Raw genomic sequence first — 18,384 nt, 5'->3', positions numbered from 1 at the left:
GGTGCTTGGCTCCCCTGGTGTTACTGCCCATCCCCTTCTGGGTCCTGTCCATGTATTGAGCCATTTTCCTACTCATCTTAGCCACTATGATTCCTGAAAGGAGCTTCCATGTTGTGCAGAGGCAGGTTATTGGCCGGTAGCTGGATGGGATCTTTCCCTTCTGGAGATCCTTCATGATCAGGACAGTCCGTCCTTGGGTTAACCATTCTGGGTGGGTCCCATCCATCAGCAGTTGGTTCATTTGTGCTGCTAGGTGTTCATGGAGTGCAGTTAGTTTCTTCAGCCAGTAGGTGTGGATCATGTCAGTGCCTGGTGCTGTCCAGCTCTTCATACCTGCCGCTCTTTCTTGGATGTCTGCCGTTGTAATGGTTACTGGATCTTGTTCTGGGAGATTGCTGTGATCTGTTCTTAGATCCACTAGACACTGAGCATTGGTATTGTGGGATGCCTCTTTCTCCCATATGTTCTTCCAGTACTGTTCAGTCTCAGCCCTGGGTGGATCTGATCTTGTGTTATTACCCTGCCACTGAGAGTACACTTTGGATGGTTCGGTGGAGAACATCCGGTTTATCCTCTCTTCTGCTTCTCCTTTGTATCTCTTTAGGCAGGTAGCCAGAGCGGTAAGTCTTTGTTTGGCAGTCTCTAGAGCTTCAGGTATCGACAGCTTGCTGTATTTCTTAGGTAGACCCCCTTCCTTGCACCTTTCTGTGGCTGTGAGAGCTGACTAACCTCTCTTTGTGTTGCCTTGATCTTGGCCTCTAGCCTTCTCCTCCATGGGGGGGTAATGCTCTTTGTGGCTTGAGGTGTTCATCTCGAAGCCACCTGTACCAAAGTCAGTTGCAATAACCACTGAGCTATCCAAATATGTTGATGTTGATATATATCTCTAGATAGATAGATAGATATTATGTGAGAAACATAATCTAAAAAAAAAAAATCCAGAAATCACAATGTCTGATTTTTTAACTATTTATTTGTATGATACAGCTACAAATAAGTATTTGAACACCTGTCTATCAGCTAGAATTCTGACTCTCAAAGACCTGTTAGTCTGCCTTCAAAATGTCCACCTCCACTCCATTTATTATCCTAAATTAGATGCACCTGTTTGAGGTCGTTAGCTGCATAAAGACACCTGTCCACCCCATACAATCAGTAAGAATCCAACTACTAACATGGCCAAGACCAAAGAGCTGTCCAAAGACACTAGAGACAAAATTGTACACCTCCACAAGGCTGGAAAGGGCTACGGGGAAATTGCCAAGCAGCTTGGTGAAAAAAGGTCCACTGTTGGAGCAATCATTAGAAAATGGAAGAAGCTAAACATGACTGTCAATCTCCCTCGGACTGGGGCTCCATGCAAGATCTCACCTCGTGGGGTCTCAATGATCCTAAGAAAGGTGAGAAATCAGCCCAGAACTACACGGGAGGAGCTGGTCAATGACCTGAAAAGAGCTGGGACCACCGTTTCCAAGGTTACTGTTGGTAATACACTAAGACGTCATGGTTTGAAATCATGCATGGCACGGAAGGTTCCCCTGCTTAAACCAGCACATGTCAAGACCCGTCTTCAGTTTGCCAATGACCATTTGGATGATCCAGAGGAGTCATGGGAGAAAGTCATGTGGTCAGATGAGACCAAAATAGAACTTTTGGTCATAATTCCACTAACCGTGTTTGGAGGAAGAAGAATGATAAGTACCATCCCAAGAACACCATCCCTACTGTGAGCATGGGGGTGGTAGCATCATGCTTTGGGGGTGTTTTTCTGCACATGGGACAGGGCGACTGCACTGTATTAAGGAGAGGATGACCGGGCCATTATTGCGAGATTTTGGCGAACAACCTCCTTCCCTCAGTTAGAGCATTGAAGATGGGTTGAGGCTGGGTCTTCCAACATGACAATGACCCGAAGCACACAGCCAGGATAACCAAGGAGTGGCTCTGTAAGAAGCATATCAAGGTTCTGGCGTGGCCTAGCCAGTCTCCAGACCTAAACCCAATAGAGAATCTTTGGAGGTAGCTCAAACTCCGTGTTTCTCAGCGACAGCCCAGAAACCTGATTGATCTAGAGAAGATCTGTGTGGAGGAGTGGGCCAAAATCCCTCCTGCAGTGTGTGCAAACCTGGTGAAAAACTACAGGAAACGTTTGACCTCTGTAATTCCAAACAAAGGCTACTGTTCCAAATATTAACATTGATTTTCTCAGGTGTTCAAATAAATAGTTAAAAAATCATACATTGTGATTTCTGGATTTTTTTTTTTTAGATTATGTCTCTCACAGTGGACCTACGATGACAATTTCAGACCCCTCCATGATTTCTAAGTGGGAGAACTTGCAAAATAGCAGGGTGTTCAAATACTTATTTTCATCACTGTGTATATATATATATATATATATATATATATATATATATATATCCTTTTCTTGTGTTCAAACTTTGGAGATGGAGCCTTTCAATTGTTTACACAGGCAGGGACGTCATTTTATAATCACACCCTCTAAAGTATTGCCACGTCCTATCCCTCTCAATAGGTGCTCTACATAAACATTTGCCGCTCATTCAGTCTGCATACCACAACACTGAGCTCTGCATCCTCACTGCTACACCGCTGCCTCCACCTCCTCCTGTATTAGCATTTATCTGGGCGTGCATTTTGAATGTATATGAATATATGTTCTTCCTTATCAATAGTTGTGCATATCAGACTCTGCCAGGGGGTTTGTTATGTCAGAGACAGTCTGTGTCAAGCTTGTTCAGATTGGTTGGTGAATGGTTAAATCCTTCATGTCTTGACTGAAACAGAAGAATTTGTAATATTCAATATATGAGTTGATAATGACAATCTGAAAGTATTAGCATTTATTTGGAGTTATACTTGTGCCCAGCTGATGAATGCAAGTCCTGTATATCTTTTTTCTCTGTTTGGCCTCCACCGTGCACCACAAAACAAAAACAATGATCTGAAAGATGGTAAAAAGCTCAGGTAGAGCTGACAGAAGCTGCAGAGTCTTGGTTTTCCTAACTATCTTTTGTTTTGGTGTTAAAATCATCTTAACAATGCAAACTATCTTTAAAGCAGTGTTCATGTCTGCTAAAATAACGCTCTGGATTGTGAAGATGGCCCTTGAATACTTATGTAGAATGTTGAGCAATGAATGTAAAACAGACAACACTTGCATTAAAAGTCCCCGTGGGCTCACCTGCAGTATGGCAGTAGCCAGGTAGACGGACATAAAGATGGGTGTCAAGGTTGTGTGTCCGCTCTTCATCAGGTGGATGGTGTAAAGGAAGATCAGGTGACCTGGGATCACCGAAAGGAGGAGCACCTGAGCCGAGCGATGATTGGCTCCTGAGAAAATACAAAAAGGTTGGAGCGAAGAGTGAATGTAAGGGAATAATTTCTTTGCAGAGGAAAGTATAAAATTGTACATCTACTCTTTCCTAAAAATCCATGTTTGAATAGTTTGGTGGCAAATTGTGCTCGTTGGAGTTGACCCACCTACTGATTAACAAGAATTCATTTACACCTGGGAAAGCAGGAGATGGCAATTAACAAAATAAATGTGTCAGGTGGAAGGCTTCTCATCAGCGACAGAATTTATAAAAGCCAAAATAATGAATATAAGCCCTTCACACCTATCTTGTTGGAGTTGGACAGCAAGGCACAGCCAATGTGAATTATTTTTTAATTAAATGGTGAGTATATTTGCCTGCCCAATACTAACCTGTACCAAAGAATGTGCGGCAGGGGTAGTAGCAGCCCTTGGCCTCGTCAGGAACCTCCCCAGGAACACAATGTAAATGCAGGTGAGTGGAGATTCTGCTGGATTGAATAGCCACCAGATTACCCCCAATTCCTGGACAAGATATAAGAGCTCATGGTTGATATTTACGTAAATAAAATCTGATAACAATATATCTACCAACATTCTTTTTCTAACAAACACTTTTGTAAACAAACAATCCAAGAACAGCTTAAATTTGGTTATTAAGTAATGGTGACCAAAATAGTGAGAAACTTATCGTTGAACCACCAACATTGGAAACTTGAGGGAGAAAACGCGACCAATCAGTTTTTTTTTTTCCCTTAGCCCCAACGTAAATTCTATTTTTGAGGAGCAGCTTTGTGCAAGGGCTCAGCAATTACTTTAATGCACAACTACAAAGGTACCTCAAGGGTTTGAAAGCTAACAACCATGGTAGAAAAGAAGAAAAACTCAAATCTGCTACATTTTTTATTAGACTTTCCTCTTATCTTTGCATGCAATGCCATTTTCTACATATCCAATTTTAATTAACATCAAGCAGATGAGCAGACTGCGGGATGCCATCTGTACTGACAAAATACAGGACCACTTTACATTCACATGCTGCAGCTATCACACCTTCCCTTTCGAAAGGGAAACTTCATGCGGGTTTCATCTTCGTAGCCACAGTATGGTGAGTGAGCCCTGCAGGAGAGCTCACAGACATACAGATATCAATAACAGACTAGATGACAGGTGGGCACAGAGCAGCTCAGCAGAGAAGAAAAAGTCTCTTTTATGTCTGTAAAACTGTTCAGAGCAGATCTGAGAAAAGGGTTGCTTTCAGTCGCTCAAGTGTACATGTACTACACCATATACAAAAAACAAGAAGCGGGATGTGTGTGTCCCCCCTCCTGTGTGGTGAGTATATTAAATTAGACACTGCTAGCCCCTTGGGGTGATGTCCACATCATTCAGTCTATTGTAGCTCTTTATCCGCCGGGTGTCATTTTATAGGAGCATTACCAGCAATCCCACTGGGCCTGTAAACAGACATAACTTCACCATGAGCACACACTCGCTCCGCCCCATCTCTCTCTGCACACTGCTGCCCTCACTATCTCTTCATGCCACTAATCTGATGCGGATCTTTAAATAGTTCATCATGTATTTGCATTCTTTCTGAGAGTGTGATGAGAAGATTGTTATCAATCTCAAGTCTGTGTGCCTAGCTTAGCATAAAGATCTTAAGCAGTGGGAAACAGCTCTCCTGACTTTGTCCAAGATAGGACAAGTGGTTCAGTCTGTACACAAACAATAATGTTTAATAATTTTTTTTACTCGTCTCCAATCTTTAAGCTATGTATCCTATAAAAGGTTCTGCAGCGCTGTAAACTGGTCATTAATAATCAAAGCAGTAATTGCCTTCAGTCATAAAGAATGGTTTAATATATCCTTTGCCTGCACAGATCATTAGGGATAAATAAAGAGGCTCTCCCCCATTCACACTACTGTATGGACAAAAGTTCAAAGGTTCATAGTGCACATGACTGGAAGTAGTTAGGATTGTTATTATTCAAATTATTGTTATTATTATCAGACATATATTTCAGTATTTTCAATGTGTTTATTAAAGCAATCATATTTAAATGTATGAAAACAATCAAACCTTCCCAGGATGGTTTAGACAGAATCACTTTCCTGAACTTGTGCTATTCCGTGCTAAGAATCCCATTTAACTTTTTTTTCATATTTGACTTCTTATATTTATATTTCCCATTTATATCAATGAGAGTGGGCTCAATCACATTCTTTGTACATTATACACCTCTCTGTATAATACAACACAGTTCAACAGCACAACAAAACGACCATACAGTTGAATCAACAGTTTATTATTTATTTATTGCAGGAATGTTATATTAGAGTACATTAGTTTTGGCTAGGTGACTGTACATCATTATAGTGATAGTTTATATACCTTTTATTAATTTCCAATGTTTTGTTACCACAGTAATGGCTTTGCCGGTTCCATATGTACACAATACTGATTTTTGATGTGCGTTAGGCGTTTTCACTGCAGACATTTGGAAAAGCACAGATGTTACTAATAACATTAAACATGACTCAAATTAAAGATGAGTTAAATTAAGATGTATCAGTAAGTCATGACAGTGAGACAGGACCCTGAAACTGAAGCAGCTAAATAGTATTCAACCATTAATTTTAATATTTACATATGTACTTTTTTCTACTGTCACATGTCAAAATGTCGTCAGTGATAAAACGCAATCTGGACCCAAAACACTGGACATTTCTTACTGTAATAATAAAGAAGATTTAAACAAAAGCAGAGGACAACAAGGCAAGTACTTTGAAGATGCAGTTAGTATTCAAAAAGGTAATGTAAATGTAATGTTTTAGTATGCAATTAGGCCTTTTTAATATATTCTCTGCTCTATTTCGTTGTCAAAACATGGTTGAAATTGGAATAATTGCACTTGCCTTTTGCACAGGCTTTGACTTTAGGGCTTTTTGTTCTTGAGGGTGTTTGGGATGGGTGGGGGTTAAGAGGGTGGAGGGTGTTCTTACAAACACAGCAGGGGGCAGAGGTAGAGTGAAGGAGGTTTAGGGGCGATCTGGCTTTTTCAGGTCACTGGGTCCGACAAGAGGAATGGGGATGAGGAGGTCTGGGCTACGTGGTGAACTGCAGGGGGTCTGTGCTCCTCTCAGCTAGGCCACTCTGCCCGAGGGTGGAGGGTGGATACAGGAACTTTCTCCCCCTCATCTTATCTCTGCTCCTCTCCTCCAGATTTAATTTATATTTATTTCTTTTTTATGTTACGCCTCTAACACCAGGCTGTGACATGATAACAAAAACACAGATATAACATAATGAAAGAAAAGCATGGAAATAGGCAGAGACTGGAAGTGAGATGTAAAGCAGACTAACACATTGTCTCACAACAAAAAGGACAGAAAAAGGCAAATATGTGGGAGTGCTGTCTAGTGGAAAACCGTAGAACAAGACACTTAATATAATATCTGCAGATACACAAAAGCAGAATAAAGGCTTTTAAGAGCTTTATTATGACACCTGAAACAGAATTTATCAAAATGAAGACAAGAACAAAAGGTCCATTTCTAATGTAATATATTGCAGCTTATGAAATGGGTCCAACAAGAATAACTATATACTATATATGGATTAAGCACACCTGAATACCTTTTAAGAATTTAAATATTAATATAATTTAAGCAGCCACTGACACATCCTATTGTAGGAGAAATTGCATATAACAGCCCTAATGTATTTAGATGAAATAATGGAGGTCGGTGTGATAAAAAGGAGGCATTAGCCCTCCATCTTTCATTTCACCTGTCTTTTCTTATCACATTCTAGACATCTCCTTGCCCATTCCTTTCTAATCAAACATCCACACACCATCCTTTCACGGTTTCTGTTCCACCTGCCCCTTGTACATTTGTATTTTTTTTATTAGAACAGGCACCGTGGTGCATTTTAATCAGCCGAAAGACACGAGGAGACCGTCTGACTGTTTCCTCACTCATGAATAAAAATTCGTGAATCAGAAACAGTTAAAAAGTTTAAAAGTTTGCTGGGACCTGGATTTTCCCAAAACTGCACACACAAAATAAAAATATCCTCGCCCTCACGAACAGACACATGCTCGATTCCCCAGCTGTTTTGTGCCTGGAATACGTCTCAACAGAAAACCAATTAACAGAAACGTCCTCTATCTTGTTAAGTGTCTCTCATTAATGCCATTTAAATTAAAAGTTTATCTCTTGTTGTGGAGGTGCCAGAGCCCTGGCAACCGTTGCTGAGCCAGTTAAAAGGGGGAGACAGAAGCAAGAGGATATGGAAGAGGACAGGTTTTGTGAAGTGGAGACAGATGGACTACGACTGACTGTCTAAACCCTGTCTCATTAGGTAACTTATTTATGCTGATGAGCATTGGGAGTCTTTATTTAGTAACCTTCCTTTATCCCTGGACTGGTGACTGAGCACACTGTGTTTTCACATTTACATACATTCACACCTGTGACCAGCACTGCGCAAGACAAACAGACTCTATGGCGTGTCATCCATCTTGTGTAAAAACAATTTGTCTATATCTCAGCTTGAAGGGTCAAAGACTGCATAAATTGCAAAAACTGAGAGGACTTAATGAGACAAACAACAACAGGCAGAGTTTCTTTGTAACCAGACTTCTACTCCAACAGCTTGTTCATGTCCACCATGTAAAATAAAACTGGTTGTATCGCTGCAGCCTATTAAGACAGAATCTCATTAAGAAACCCTTCAACTAACCAGTTTTTTTTTTACATAATTCTAGAAAATGCAGGATGTCCCGAACTTAAGTTCTTTTTTAATTACAAGTAGATGTAGATATGGGTCAGTAAGTTGAGGAAAAATGGCAATGCAGTAAATATAAAAGACTATATAATATGATAAAATGGTGTAGCAGTTTCCAACAAAATGCTGTCCGAATGTTATCACTGCTGTTCATTTTCCTCCTCCATATTTAACAGCTGGTCTACTGGGGATCAACTCCTCATTTAGATTTAAGACGTGGTTTTCCCTAACACATTATTTACAGCGTCTCACGAAATTGAGTAAACCCTTCACATTTTTGTATTATCTTTTTTATGTGACAACACTGAAGAAATGACACTTAGCAGTGTAAATTTGCTGTCACCTCAAAATACCACATCACACAGCCGTGAATGTCTAAACCGCTGGCAACAAAAGTGAGTACACCCCAACAGCAAAGTTACACTATTATACAAGCTGTACACTCACTATTTTACATTGTAGCAAAGTGTCATTTCCTCAGTGTTGTCACATGAAAAGATCTAATCAAATATCAACAGTTCAAATCAACTGTTTTTATATAACACCAGTTCATAACCGAAGTTAACACAGACTCCTGTGAACAGTGTCCTGCACTTTCACAGAGGTGAAATAATACAGGATGTGGGGTTAGAGCAATCTAACGATACAAGCTCTGAGTTTTCTTCACATATGTAGAGTATATCAACACTGTGACTCACCATTGATAACCGGGGTGTACACTACGATGCCAGCCAGATTTGGGTCGGACACGGTTTTGTCCAGGATGAGCCCTCCGATGCTGCAGAAAACAACATAATAAGATAATTAAACAGCGTTACTGACTTCAGACACGACATGAGACTCGTCCTCAAAAGACTTAAGACTTGACTCGGACTCGAGGTGCAGGACTTGTGAACAATATTTATTTTTAGGAAACGTCTGATGAGCTTGCTGTTATTTCCCTCCCTCCGTTTCCTAGAACCTGCCTTCGTAACACATAGTATCTGCTGCGCGGCCACACGTGAGAGAGGACAACAGACAGCGGTAGCTGCTGAGCCATTAATCATAAACTTTGGCTGTAAAAGTTCATACAACAAGACCCAAACAAAGAAGCACTGAACGCAAAATAGGTTAGTAACCGGAGGTTAGTCAACATGTTTAGCTCAGCATTGGCCAACTAACGTGAGCTTTCTGCTTGCTTCAGCTACGACCTACCGGAGGTTAACTCCGACTGTCGTTCGTTATGAAAAGATGAATGAGCGTTTGTTTGCTTGCCAAACTTGTGGTGGTCGATTAACGTAATCATTTACGTCCCGTTGGCTGTCATCATGCTAATTATTAATGCTGGCTGCAAACAGGTTACAGGTTTATTGTTGATCATGTAACGTTACAGTTTTATTTAGTTAACGTTACACTGAGTTTGAGAGTCAGCGGGGATAGGTTGACTTACAGTAGTTAAGCTGTCATTGATTGCATTGCACATTACATGGTTGTGCTCTGTAAGTAAAAAACAGGTTACAGTTACAGAATTCCTTATAGCCATGCAGTTTTATAAGCAGTTGGATTGAACGCAGCATCTGATACAACATTCATTATAACCATGAGTGACTTGAGACTTGACTGACTTACTTACTTACTCTAGCTCAAAGACTTGTGAGCATCTCTGGTGTGTGTGTGTGTGTGTGTGTGTGTGTGTGTGTGTGTGTGTGTGTGTGTGTGTGTGTGTGTGTGTGTGTGTGTGTGTGTGTGTGTGAGAAAGAGAGGGAGACAAAAAGACAGAGCATCTACTTCATCTAAATGATGTCCATAGTAAATGTGTGTGCTTCTATATAAAAACGCTTCATCAGCTACACTGAATGTTAAATACTAAGTGAAAGTGAAAGACAAGACAGAGAATCACAGAATTGTTTCAATAGTTTTTAGCTTATGAGGTCCATGGCCAATATTTGTCTTGCTTCCATAAAAGCCGGAGAAATGTGGTATCACTTGAGTGTTGTGAGGCGAGCATAAGAAAGAGCGAGTGAGAGAGACAATCAATCTCTTCCTACTGGCTGTATTAGTAAGGCTGCCAGGCTCAAGGGGACCCGAGGGTGTATGTGCTCCGGGACTGCAATTTCTTTAGGGTATGAGTCATCAAGCAAACCAGACACTGGGAGCTGCAGACGCAGAGTAGCTGTTCTTTCCCCTTTGAAGAATAAACACACACACAGTTACATACACAAAAACACACACCTGCTGATGACCATGGCAGTGATGACTGGCTCCCATCCAGAGTACAGCAGGGTGCGGCTGGCTGGGTGCTTGGAGGAGATGACGATCCACAGAGGAGTCAGACACATGAAGAAGGCGCAAACCAGTGACGACACATACGGGTAGGAATCTGGGGAAGAGCAGGGTGTGAATTATACAGTGACAACCGGGCGGTGGGGGGGGCTGGATCAACTGTAATTTTCCAGGTCAAAAAGAAAATCCAGTACAGCGCAGGTGCAAGCTTCAGTAAACTAAAATCTTACAATGCTTACAATATCTTTGCTTATTTAACTAATGTCTGCAGTCTGTAGATGATGATAAATCAAATTCAATATACCAGTTGATGGGTGTCCCATATGCACGACAACTTGTAGTCAGGGGTCACTATTCTACAGCAAAACTGCCAGATAGTCAGACACACAACAGCAGACCATCATGACCACTCAAAACAGACCCACACAATGTTGAACCGGAACCAAAGGCACTATCATAAAATACATTCTGCATTATCATCTCTAATTCCTAATTCTGATCATTTCAAGTTTCAACTTTTTTTTTTTTTAGCAAATACCTCCTTTCCTCTTGCTCATGTTTACTGTGAATGAAATGTAATCTGCATTCAATAAAGCGGTAGTCATACACTGTGGGGGAATTGGGAACTGTTGGGTCTCTGTAAATAATATTAAACAGTACTGTCTAGAGCTGCTGTATATAAAAAGTATATATTTTATTTTTCAATATATTTTAAATAACACCTGGATTTTAACATTTACCTAGTCAGGGAAAACTCCTGAATTCCAGAGTGAAAACAAATATCATGCTGACTGTAGAAAGACTTACAAAGTAGCCTCATTAAAATGAAATAATAAACTCTATATTGATGTCAAAATGTGCATCTACAATAACTAATCCTCAATTTCACTGCTCATGCCGAAGCACCAGTGTTGGCTTAGAATTAGATAAAATATGGACATAGTATCAGCTAGCTAACAACACATAGCTCATTTAAAGTAAAATAAATGCTAATTACAAATCTCTCAAGGTAGTAAAGTTAAGTGCATTAAAGAAGCTAGATAGCTAACTACTAACATTAACTTAGAGCGTGTGGTGGACTGGACTAGAGCAGCTGCAGACAAGACGTTCAACTAACGTGTAGAAATCGTACTTCAGGATTCATGAATATAAGGCACGTGTATGGGAAATATCTTAAAATATTTACAATTACAGGTAAGAAAGACCCCCCTGAACGGTTGTTTTTGCCTCTTTTGGGGGGGTTGAAGCCTTAATTAGGGGGGTGAAACCCCCCTCCCCAATCCTCCACGTAATTCAAACCATGGGGAAGAGGAAGAGAAGGATTCATTTTTCCTCTTTGGGTTGGCTGTTCGGAGCTTATCCCAGCATGCCCTAAGGGAATGCAAGGGAAACCACATGCGTAGTATTCTAAATGTTTTGATACCAGTGCTAATATGATACCTGACTTTCAGTAACAATACTAAAATTATACTTTTTCGGTATACAAACATGTTTTTTAAATGCATCAATGTTTAATCTTAAGGAAACACAACCACTGAATTAACCTGCTAAACGTGAGTTGACGACCCTTACTGGCCTCCTATCCTTCCCACCCTCTGTGAATCCAAGTTTTTGATTAACTGCATTTATTTGGGAACCTTTTAAACAATTTAACTACATTTATATATGATTACATGTTGGACCCTCAACAAGGAAAGGCCCCAGATAATGCAGGACGTACATTAAGGCAATTCTGCGTGATTTTTTTTTTTGTTTTTGTGGCCCTGAGGCTACTGCACGCTTTGCACTGTTTGTAATCATGCCTTGACTATCTTCCATCTTTATCCATCTTAAATGTAACTTTTTCTAGACAATACAGGTGCTGGTCATGTAATTAGAATATCATCAAAAAGTTGATTTAGTATTCAGTAATTCCATTCAAAAAGGGAAACTTCCACACAGACTGATATATTTCAAGTGTTCATTCCTTTTAATTTTGATGATCATAACTGACAACTAATTAAAACCCCAAATCAGTATCTCAGACAATTAGAATATTGTGAAAAGGTTCAATATTGAAGACACCTGGTGCCACACTCTAATCAGCTAATTAACTCTAAACACCTGCAAAGGTCTTTAAATGGTCTCTCAGTCTAGTTCTGTAGGCTACACAGAAGAAGACTGCTGACTTGACAGCTGTCCAAAAGACGACCATTGACACCTTGCACAAGGAGGACAAGACACAAAAGGTCATTGCTAAAGAGGCTGGCTGTTCACAGAGCTCTGTGTCCAAGCACATTAATAGAGAGGCGAAGGGAAGGAAAAGATGTGGTAGAAAACAGTGTACAAGCAATAGAGATAACGGCACCCTGGAGAGGATTGTGAAACAAAACCCATTCAAAAATGTGGGGGAGATTCACAAAGAGTGGACTGCAGCTGGAGTCAGTGCTTCAAGAACCACCACGCGCTGACATGGGTTTCAGCTGTCGCATTCCTTGTGTGAAGCCACTCTTGAACAAGACACAGTGTCAGAAGCGTCTCGCCTGGGCTAAAGACAAAAAGGACTGGACTGCTTCTGAGTGGTCCAAAGTTATGTTCTCTGATGAAAGTAAATTTTGCATTTCCTTTGGAAATCAAGGTCCCAGAGTCTGGAGGAAGAGAGGAGAGGCACAGAATCCACGTTGCTTGAAGTCCAGTGTAAAGTTTCCACAGTCAGTGATGGTTTGGGGTGCCATGTCATCTGCTGGTGTTGGTCCACTGTGTTTTCTGAGCTCCAAGGTCAACGCAGCCGTCTACCAGGAAGTTTTAGAGCACTTCATGCTTCCTGCTGCTGACCAACTTTATGGAGATGCAGATTTCATTTTCCAACAGGACTTGGCACCTGCACACAGTGCCAAAGCTACCACTACCTGGTTTAAGGACCATGGTATCCCTGTTCTTAATTGGCCAGCAAACTCGCCTGACCGTAACCCTATAGAAAATCTATGGGGTATTGTGAAGAGGAAGATGCGATACGCCAGACCCAACAATGCAGAAGAGCTGAAGGCCACTATCAGAGCAACCTGGGCTCTCATAACACCACAGACTGATCGACTCCATGCCACGCCGCATTGCTGCAGTAATTCTGGCAAAAGGAGCCCCAACTAAGTATTGAGTGCTGTACATGCTCATACTTTTCATGTTCATACTTTTCAGATGGCCAACATTTCTAAAAATCCTTTTTTTGTATTGGTCTTAAGTAATATTCTAATTTTCGGAGATACTGAATTTGGGATTTTCATTAGTTGTCAGTTTGAATCATTACAATTAAATGAAATAAACAATTGAAATATATCAGTCTGTGTGAAATGAATGAATATAATATCCAAGTTTCACTTTTTTAATGGAATTACTGAAATAAATCAACTTTTTGATATTCTAATTAATTATATGACCAGCACCTGTAGACCTAGTGAGAAAGTTCTTTCATGAAACATGACATACATCTATCATCTCCTTCTCTTAATTGAGGAGTTCTTTCCACTCCTTAGCAAAGGTTGCTCTCTGCAGCCTTGTAAATAGATCCAAAGAGGAAATTCTTAACTGGGAACCTCCTAAACGCAAATTACACCTAGTGGTAAAGTAATATAGTTTGAGAATCTGGCTCCATATATCTTGATTAAAACAGGAAGTATGCTTCTTGTGGCCACACGTAGGCTAACATACATGGGGTACTCTCAAAACAATCAACTTGCATGACACAAAGGTCCGATGTTAATTACCCATAACACCGTCTTTGAGAAGGTTTGAAGAGACATTTATGTGCATCTTCACAGAAGCAACTGTCAGATAACTTACAGCTAACTGTCATGACTGTTTAAATGTTTAACTGTCATGCTATCATGCTCACAAAGAGCAGGTATAAAGTTTGCATGTTCACCATCTTAGCTTAGTATTTTAGCATGCTAGGTTTTGCTAATTAGCACAAACACAAAGTGCAGCTGAGGCTGATGGGAATGTCATTATTTTGGTGAAAAACCAAAACATTGGACAGTAAAATTTTGCACCAGAGAAAAAGTCAGGAGATCACCAAAGTAATATGAATACCTTGTCTAGGAACCATGAACATCTGAGCAAAGTGCTGCAAGTGTGGCTAAAAGGTTCCAGCAATGACATGGTTGAATTCTCTAAATGAGAAATGTGCTTGACATTCTTTCCTATTTCCTGAATCTGAGGTACACCAAACGAACAAAAGGAAATACTATTTGCAGTCCCAGAAACATTTGCTGCATCAACATTAACAGTAGATGCTGCAAAATCGCCATGTGTGACATATTTCTCTCTGTCTTGGCCTTCCTTAATTATATGATGTTTTACATTAAGGTTAAAGAAAAGCGGTTAGGAAAGGGAGACGGATATCACATTTAGTTTACCAGCTTCAGTCTCCAAGCCACCTGAGCTGCATATGTTTTAAATGTCAGAGGAAAGTAGAGCACCAAGAGGAAACACATACAGGGAAGCTTTCTCTCGTTCTCTCTTCAACTATATCTCTTCATTTCAACCTACAATATAGCACAACACAGCTATTGTGAACGAGTAATTAGGGTAAAGCACCTGCTTAGAGCCACCACCAGATGTTTCCAGCGGGATCCTGTTCCAAGCAATAAATAACTGTCATTAGGAAACAATCCCAGATTTATTATCTCCATGGTCTCTTAGCTGGAGAACAGAAAGGGCCCACTGTTCAGCTCACTGTATAAATGGACTTTAGCAGACCTTCAGTCCTAAAATATGAAGCAGAAGCAGATATACTGAGGCACACATTTGAGAGGGGAACCTTGTCCAGCATCAACCTGCCACCCTCTAAAGGAAAGTTCCAGACATTTCCAGGGAATCTGACACTTGGTTAACATGCACAGAGTAAGCCCGCTATCTATCAGCCTCGTTCCAATTAAGGTCTTTTAGAGGTTAAACTGTTTACATAAACCCCAGACACCCTGCCACTGAGTCTACCTGTTGATGTGAATAAACTAATGAACAATAACAAACAATTGATATTCCTGTCCCTCTCTGGTGGATTACATTGTGCTAAAACACTGTCTGGAAAAAGAACAGAGCGGCTATCTCCTTAAGCTGAGAAATGGCAAGATCCTTCTAATGCATAGGAAAGGAATGATGATCCCAATACTGATGAAATGCACTGCTAGCTTCCATGCTTTATGATGACAGAAGTGCACCCAAACCCCAGCATGAGTTTGCAAATGTGAAAACTACAAGCGAGAGGAGTAAGATTTTTCTCTGCCAAGGATTCCTGTTCAATCAGAGGGTTAACCAGGCATCTGAGGATAACACAAACTAAGAACCTGTCTCGGTTATTCTAACTTTGATGATGTATGTGTTGAGGAGGTTACTTGAATGGATAAAGACAGAAAATCAAAAAGACATTCTTCTGGGATGCAGCGGTAACAAATATTGCTGGTATGTATTATCCTTTGTTATTTCAGGACTCCAGGTTTGTGAAGTTCCATTCATTTTTCTATATAGACGATGTTGGATGTCAGTATGGAGCTCTTTGAAGGACATAAAACCTTACTGGTTGAATCATTAATACCAAAGATGAGTAACTGAGTTAGAAATTATCCAGTTCTTAGGTAAAAAGTCAAAAGGAATTCAGTGTCCATAGAGACCTAGAGAGTATGTTAAGATGTCAACAATAAATCTTAAGACGCATTTTAGTAAGAAAGATCCAATCATTAAGCTTAAAGCTGCTCTAATCGATATTTTTTTAATGATGGCTCAAATGACTACAGGTTATGCGAAAGGGGTCACTAGACAAACAAACAGAAAATAACCAGACTCTGCAGTTCCCACCAGCTCTACAGAGTTTGATAGGATCTATCCAGCACCAAACACCAGACAGTCCAAGTTACTCACTAGCTGGTGAACACAGTGGAACATTTAGCAGCTAAAGAGCCAGGTCTAAGGAGTATCATATACTGTCTAGATCGAAAAGCACTTTGAGGCAAAATTGTGATGTTGGGCTCTATAAATTAAATTGACTTGAATGGATGCTAATTTAACTCAGTGTCAACTGTCAATGTTCTCCATATTAACTTCATATGGTGATATGTCAGTGTTGTGTTTACCGCTTGTTCTGCTGCCCCCAAGTGGCAGAATAAATCAATTAATGTAGCATTTAAAACTCTGTTATGTGCATAGGTTGTCCAGCTGCTAAAAATTCCCACAATCATTATTATATCAATGCGCTACGAATTTTCACTCACACACTGTGCGAGCACGGTAACACTGGTCTGTCTTCGTGACAGATGGTGTTATAAGAGTAGTGTAACTCCGAATCAGGCGGTGCGTAGAGTGTTTGATTGTCCGAGGAGCAGAAAGTGACAGTGACCGTGAGCGGAGGAAAATATTCTGGCAGTAAATGTACGATGTCTTTTACAGTGTGTCGGCTTCTCAAGACCAAGAAAAGTCTGTTGTTTCCCCACCTGCTGGAAAAATGAAGCCGGTTTGCACTAGGTAAGCTAACATCTCCCCTCCCCTTCAGACTGTGCAACTGAATAGGAAAGCTTCTACAGCAGGCTACTTCTTTAGCTGCTATGTAACTAAACATTAGCTCAATTTATAGAAAGTAACTGGGAGATGTATTTTATTACTGCCTGCTTGTCCAATGTTGAGAACATCAGGTACAAACTGGTGCAGCCTACAGCTCTGTCCTGCACAGACTGGTTCAACATAAATTATTTTTCAGTTTTCAGTCTGAAAAAGTGGTTTTGGAAAAGAAAGGACTGTGGTGACTGGAGGAGCTGAGGTTAGTAAAGCTAATTAGTGATGCAAACTCGTCCTTTTAAGCTGATGAGGAGACGTTTCTGTTTGAATTTTAACGTGCAAATAAAATGCACCTCAGAAGGTAGGAGGTTTCTCATGCTGCCTATTTTTTATATTAATGTCTACACAGAACCAACCAAATTACTTTCCCCAAATCTAAAGGTTGTAGTTCCTCCAGCAGACTGATCTTTGGGTGCTGGTTATTTATTATCTGCTCTAGCTTTTCCAAATATTTGTTCAGAGATATGGTGAAAATAACGGCCCAAGATTATGTGAAATTATGTATTTTCCATTGGAAAACGTAATATTTTCTCAGAGGAGGACCACCATGACAAACACGACTACCACCAAAACATTCCTCTAAACTCACATTAAACTGGGAAAACACTGAAATCTGAACCATTCTAATGTGCATCGCATGCTCATGGACACAAGAGCAATACTGCTGAGACATGTTGTGTTGGGGTTTTATATTCAGACACACTACGCGCACAAAAAAAAAATGTCACTTCACCTCCGCTGCTACAACTCCATCCTAGGGGAAACACTGATGGGTATTGTAAACTTAGAGCCACCTGCCATAACAAGTAGAACATTATTCCTCAGAAACAAAGCTGAAAAATTATTAAAACTGTTGGGTATTAAATACACATCATATATACCAGAAACCACTTTGTAACTCTATATTTTTAGCTGACTTAAGTAGCACACATACTTCTTCTAATCTTTTAATTCTGGAGTGGCTCAGCTTCCAGGCAAAACCTTCTGCCAGTTTACAGCTGCACGTAATGATGAGGTGAATAAGAAATACTAAAATATATCGTAGGTAATGTCCTCTCTTTGTTATTGTGGGCAATTTGGCATAATAGTGTGATATGTGACATATATGACTCCCATTCTGCAGGTGTAAATGCTGACAAGGTCTCAGTACTTAAAGTCTACACCCCGCCTGATTTATGAATTTAGCTCAGTGGACTCATTTGTCATGAGGACTTCCCTGAAATGGCCCAATGTTGCCACATCCATACAAACACACACACTGCAAAAGCTCCCAAGCTCTGGCCTCGTTTCTTGGTGTTTGTGCTTCATCTCATGTTCTCATTATTCCTGCTTTTACCTATTGCTGAGCCCTCGCACTAAAGCCCTCTGTAACAATCCTGTTTGTTAAAAGCACTTTGTAAATAAACCT

The 18,384-nt window shown here is 40.3% G+C and overlaps 1 protein-coding gene across 2 annotated transcripts in view; it reads right to left on the bottom strand.

Annotated features, from left to right (window-relative positions):
* Nucleotides 1-18,384, bottom strand: part of slc41a2b (solute carrier family 41 member 2b) — a 50,981-nt gene that overhangs the window by 22,007 nt on the left and 10,590 nt on the right. For both annotated transcript variants that reach the window (XM_038739034.1, XM_038739035.1), the window contains exons 7-10: nt 10,344-10,491; nt 8,831-8,910; nt 3,731-3,862; nt 3,206-3,354 (exon numbers count right to left, since the gene is read on the bottom strand). In XM_038739034.1, the coding sequence (XP_038594962.1) occupies nt 3,206-3,354; nt 3,731-3,862; nt 8,831-8,910; nt 10,344-10,491 (509 nt within the window). The remainder of the gene's footprint in view (nt 1-3,205; nt 3,355-3,730; nt 3,863-8,830; nt 8,911-10,343; nt 10,492-18,384) is intronic.

Source organism: Micropterus salmoides, unplaced genomic scaffold (assembly GCF_014851395.1).
Source record: "Micropterus salmoides isolate LMB-PRFRI ecotype aquatic unplaced genomic scaffold, ASM1485139v1 Ms_hic_scaffold_23, whole genome shotgun sequence".
NCBI lineage: Eukaryota > Metazoa > Chordata > Actinopteri > Centrarchiformes > Centrarchidae > Micropterus > Micropterus salmoides.
The sequence above is the reverse complement of the archived record's forward strand: the minus strand, read 5'-3'. Positions and strand labels throughout refer to the sequence as shown.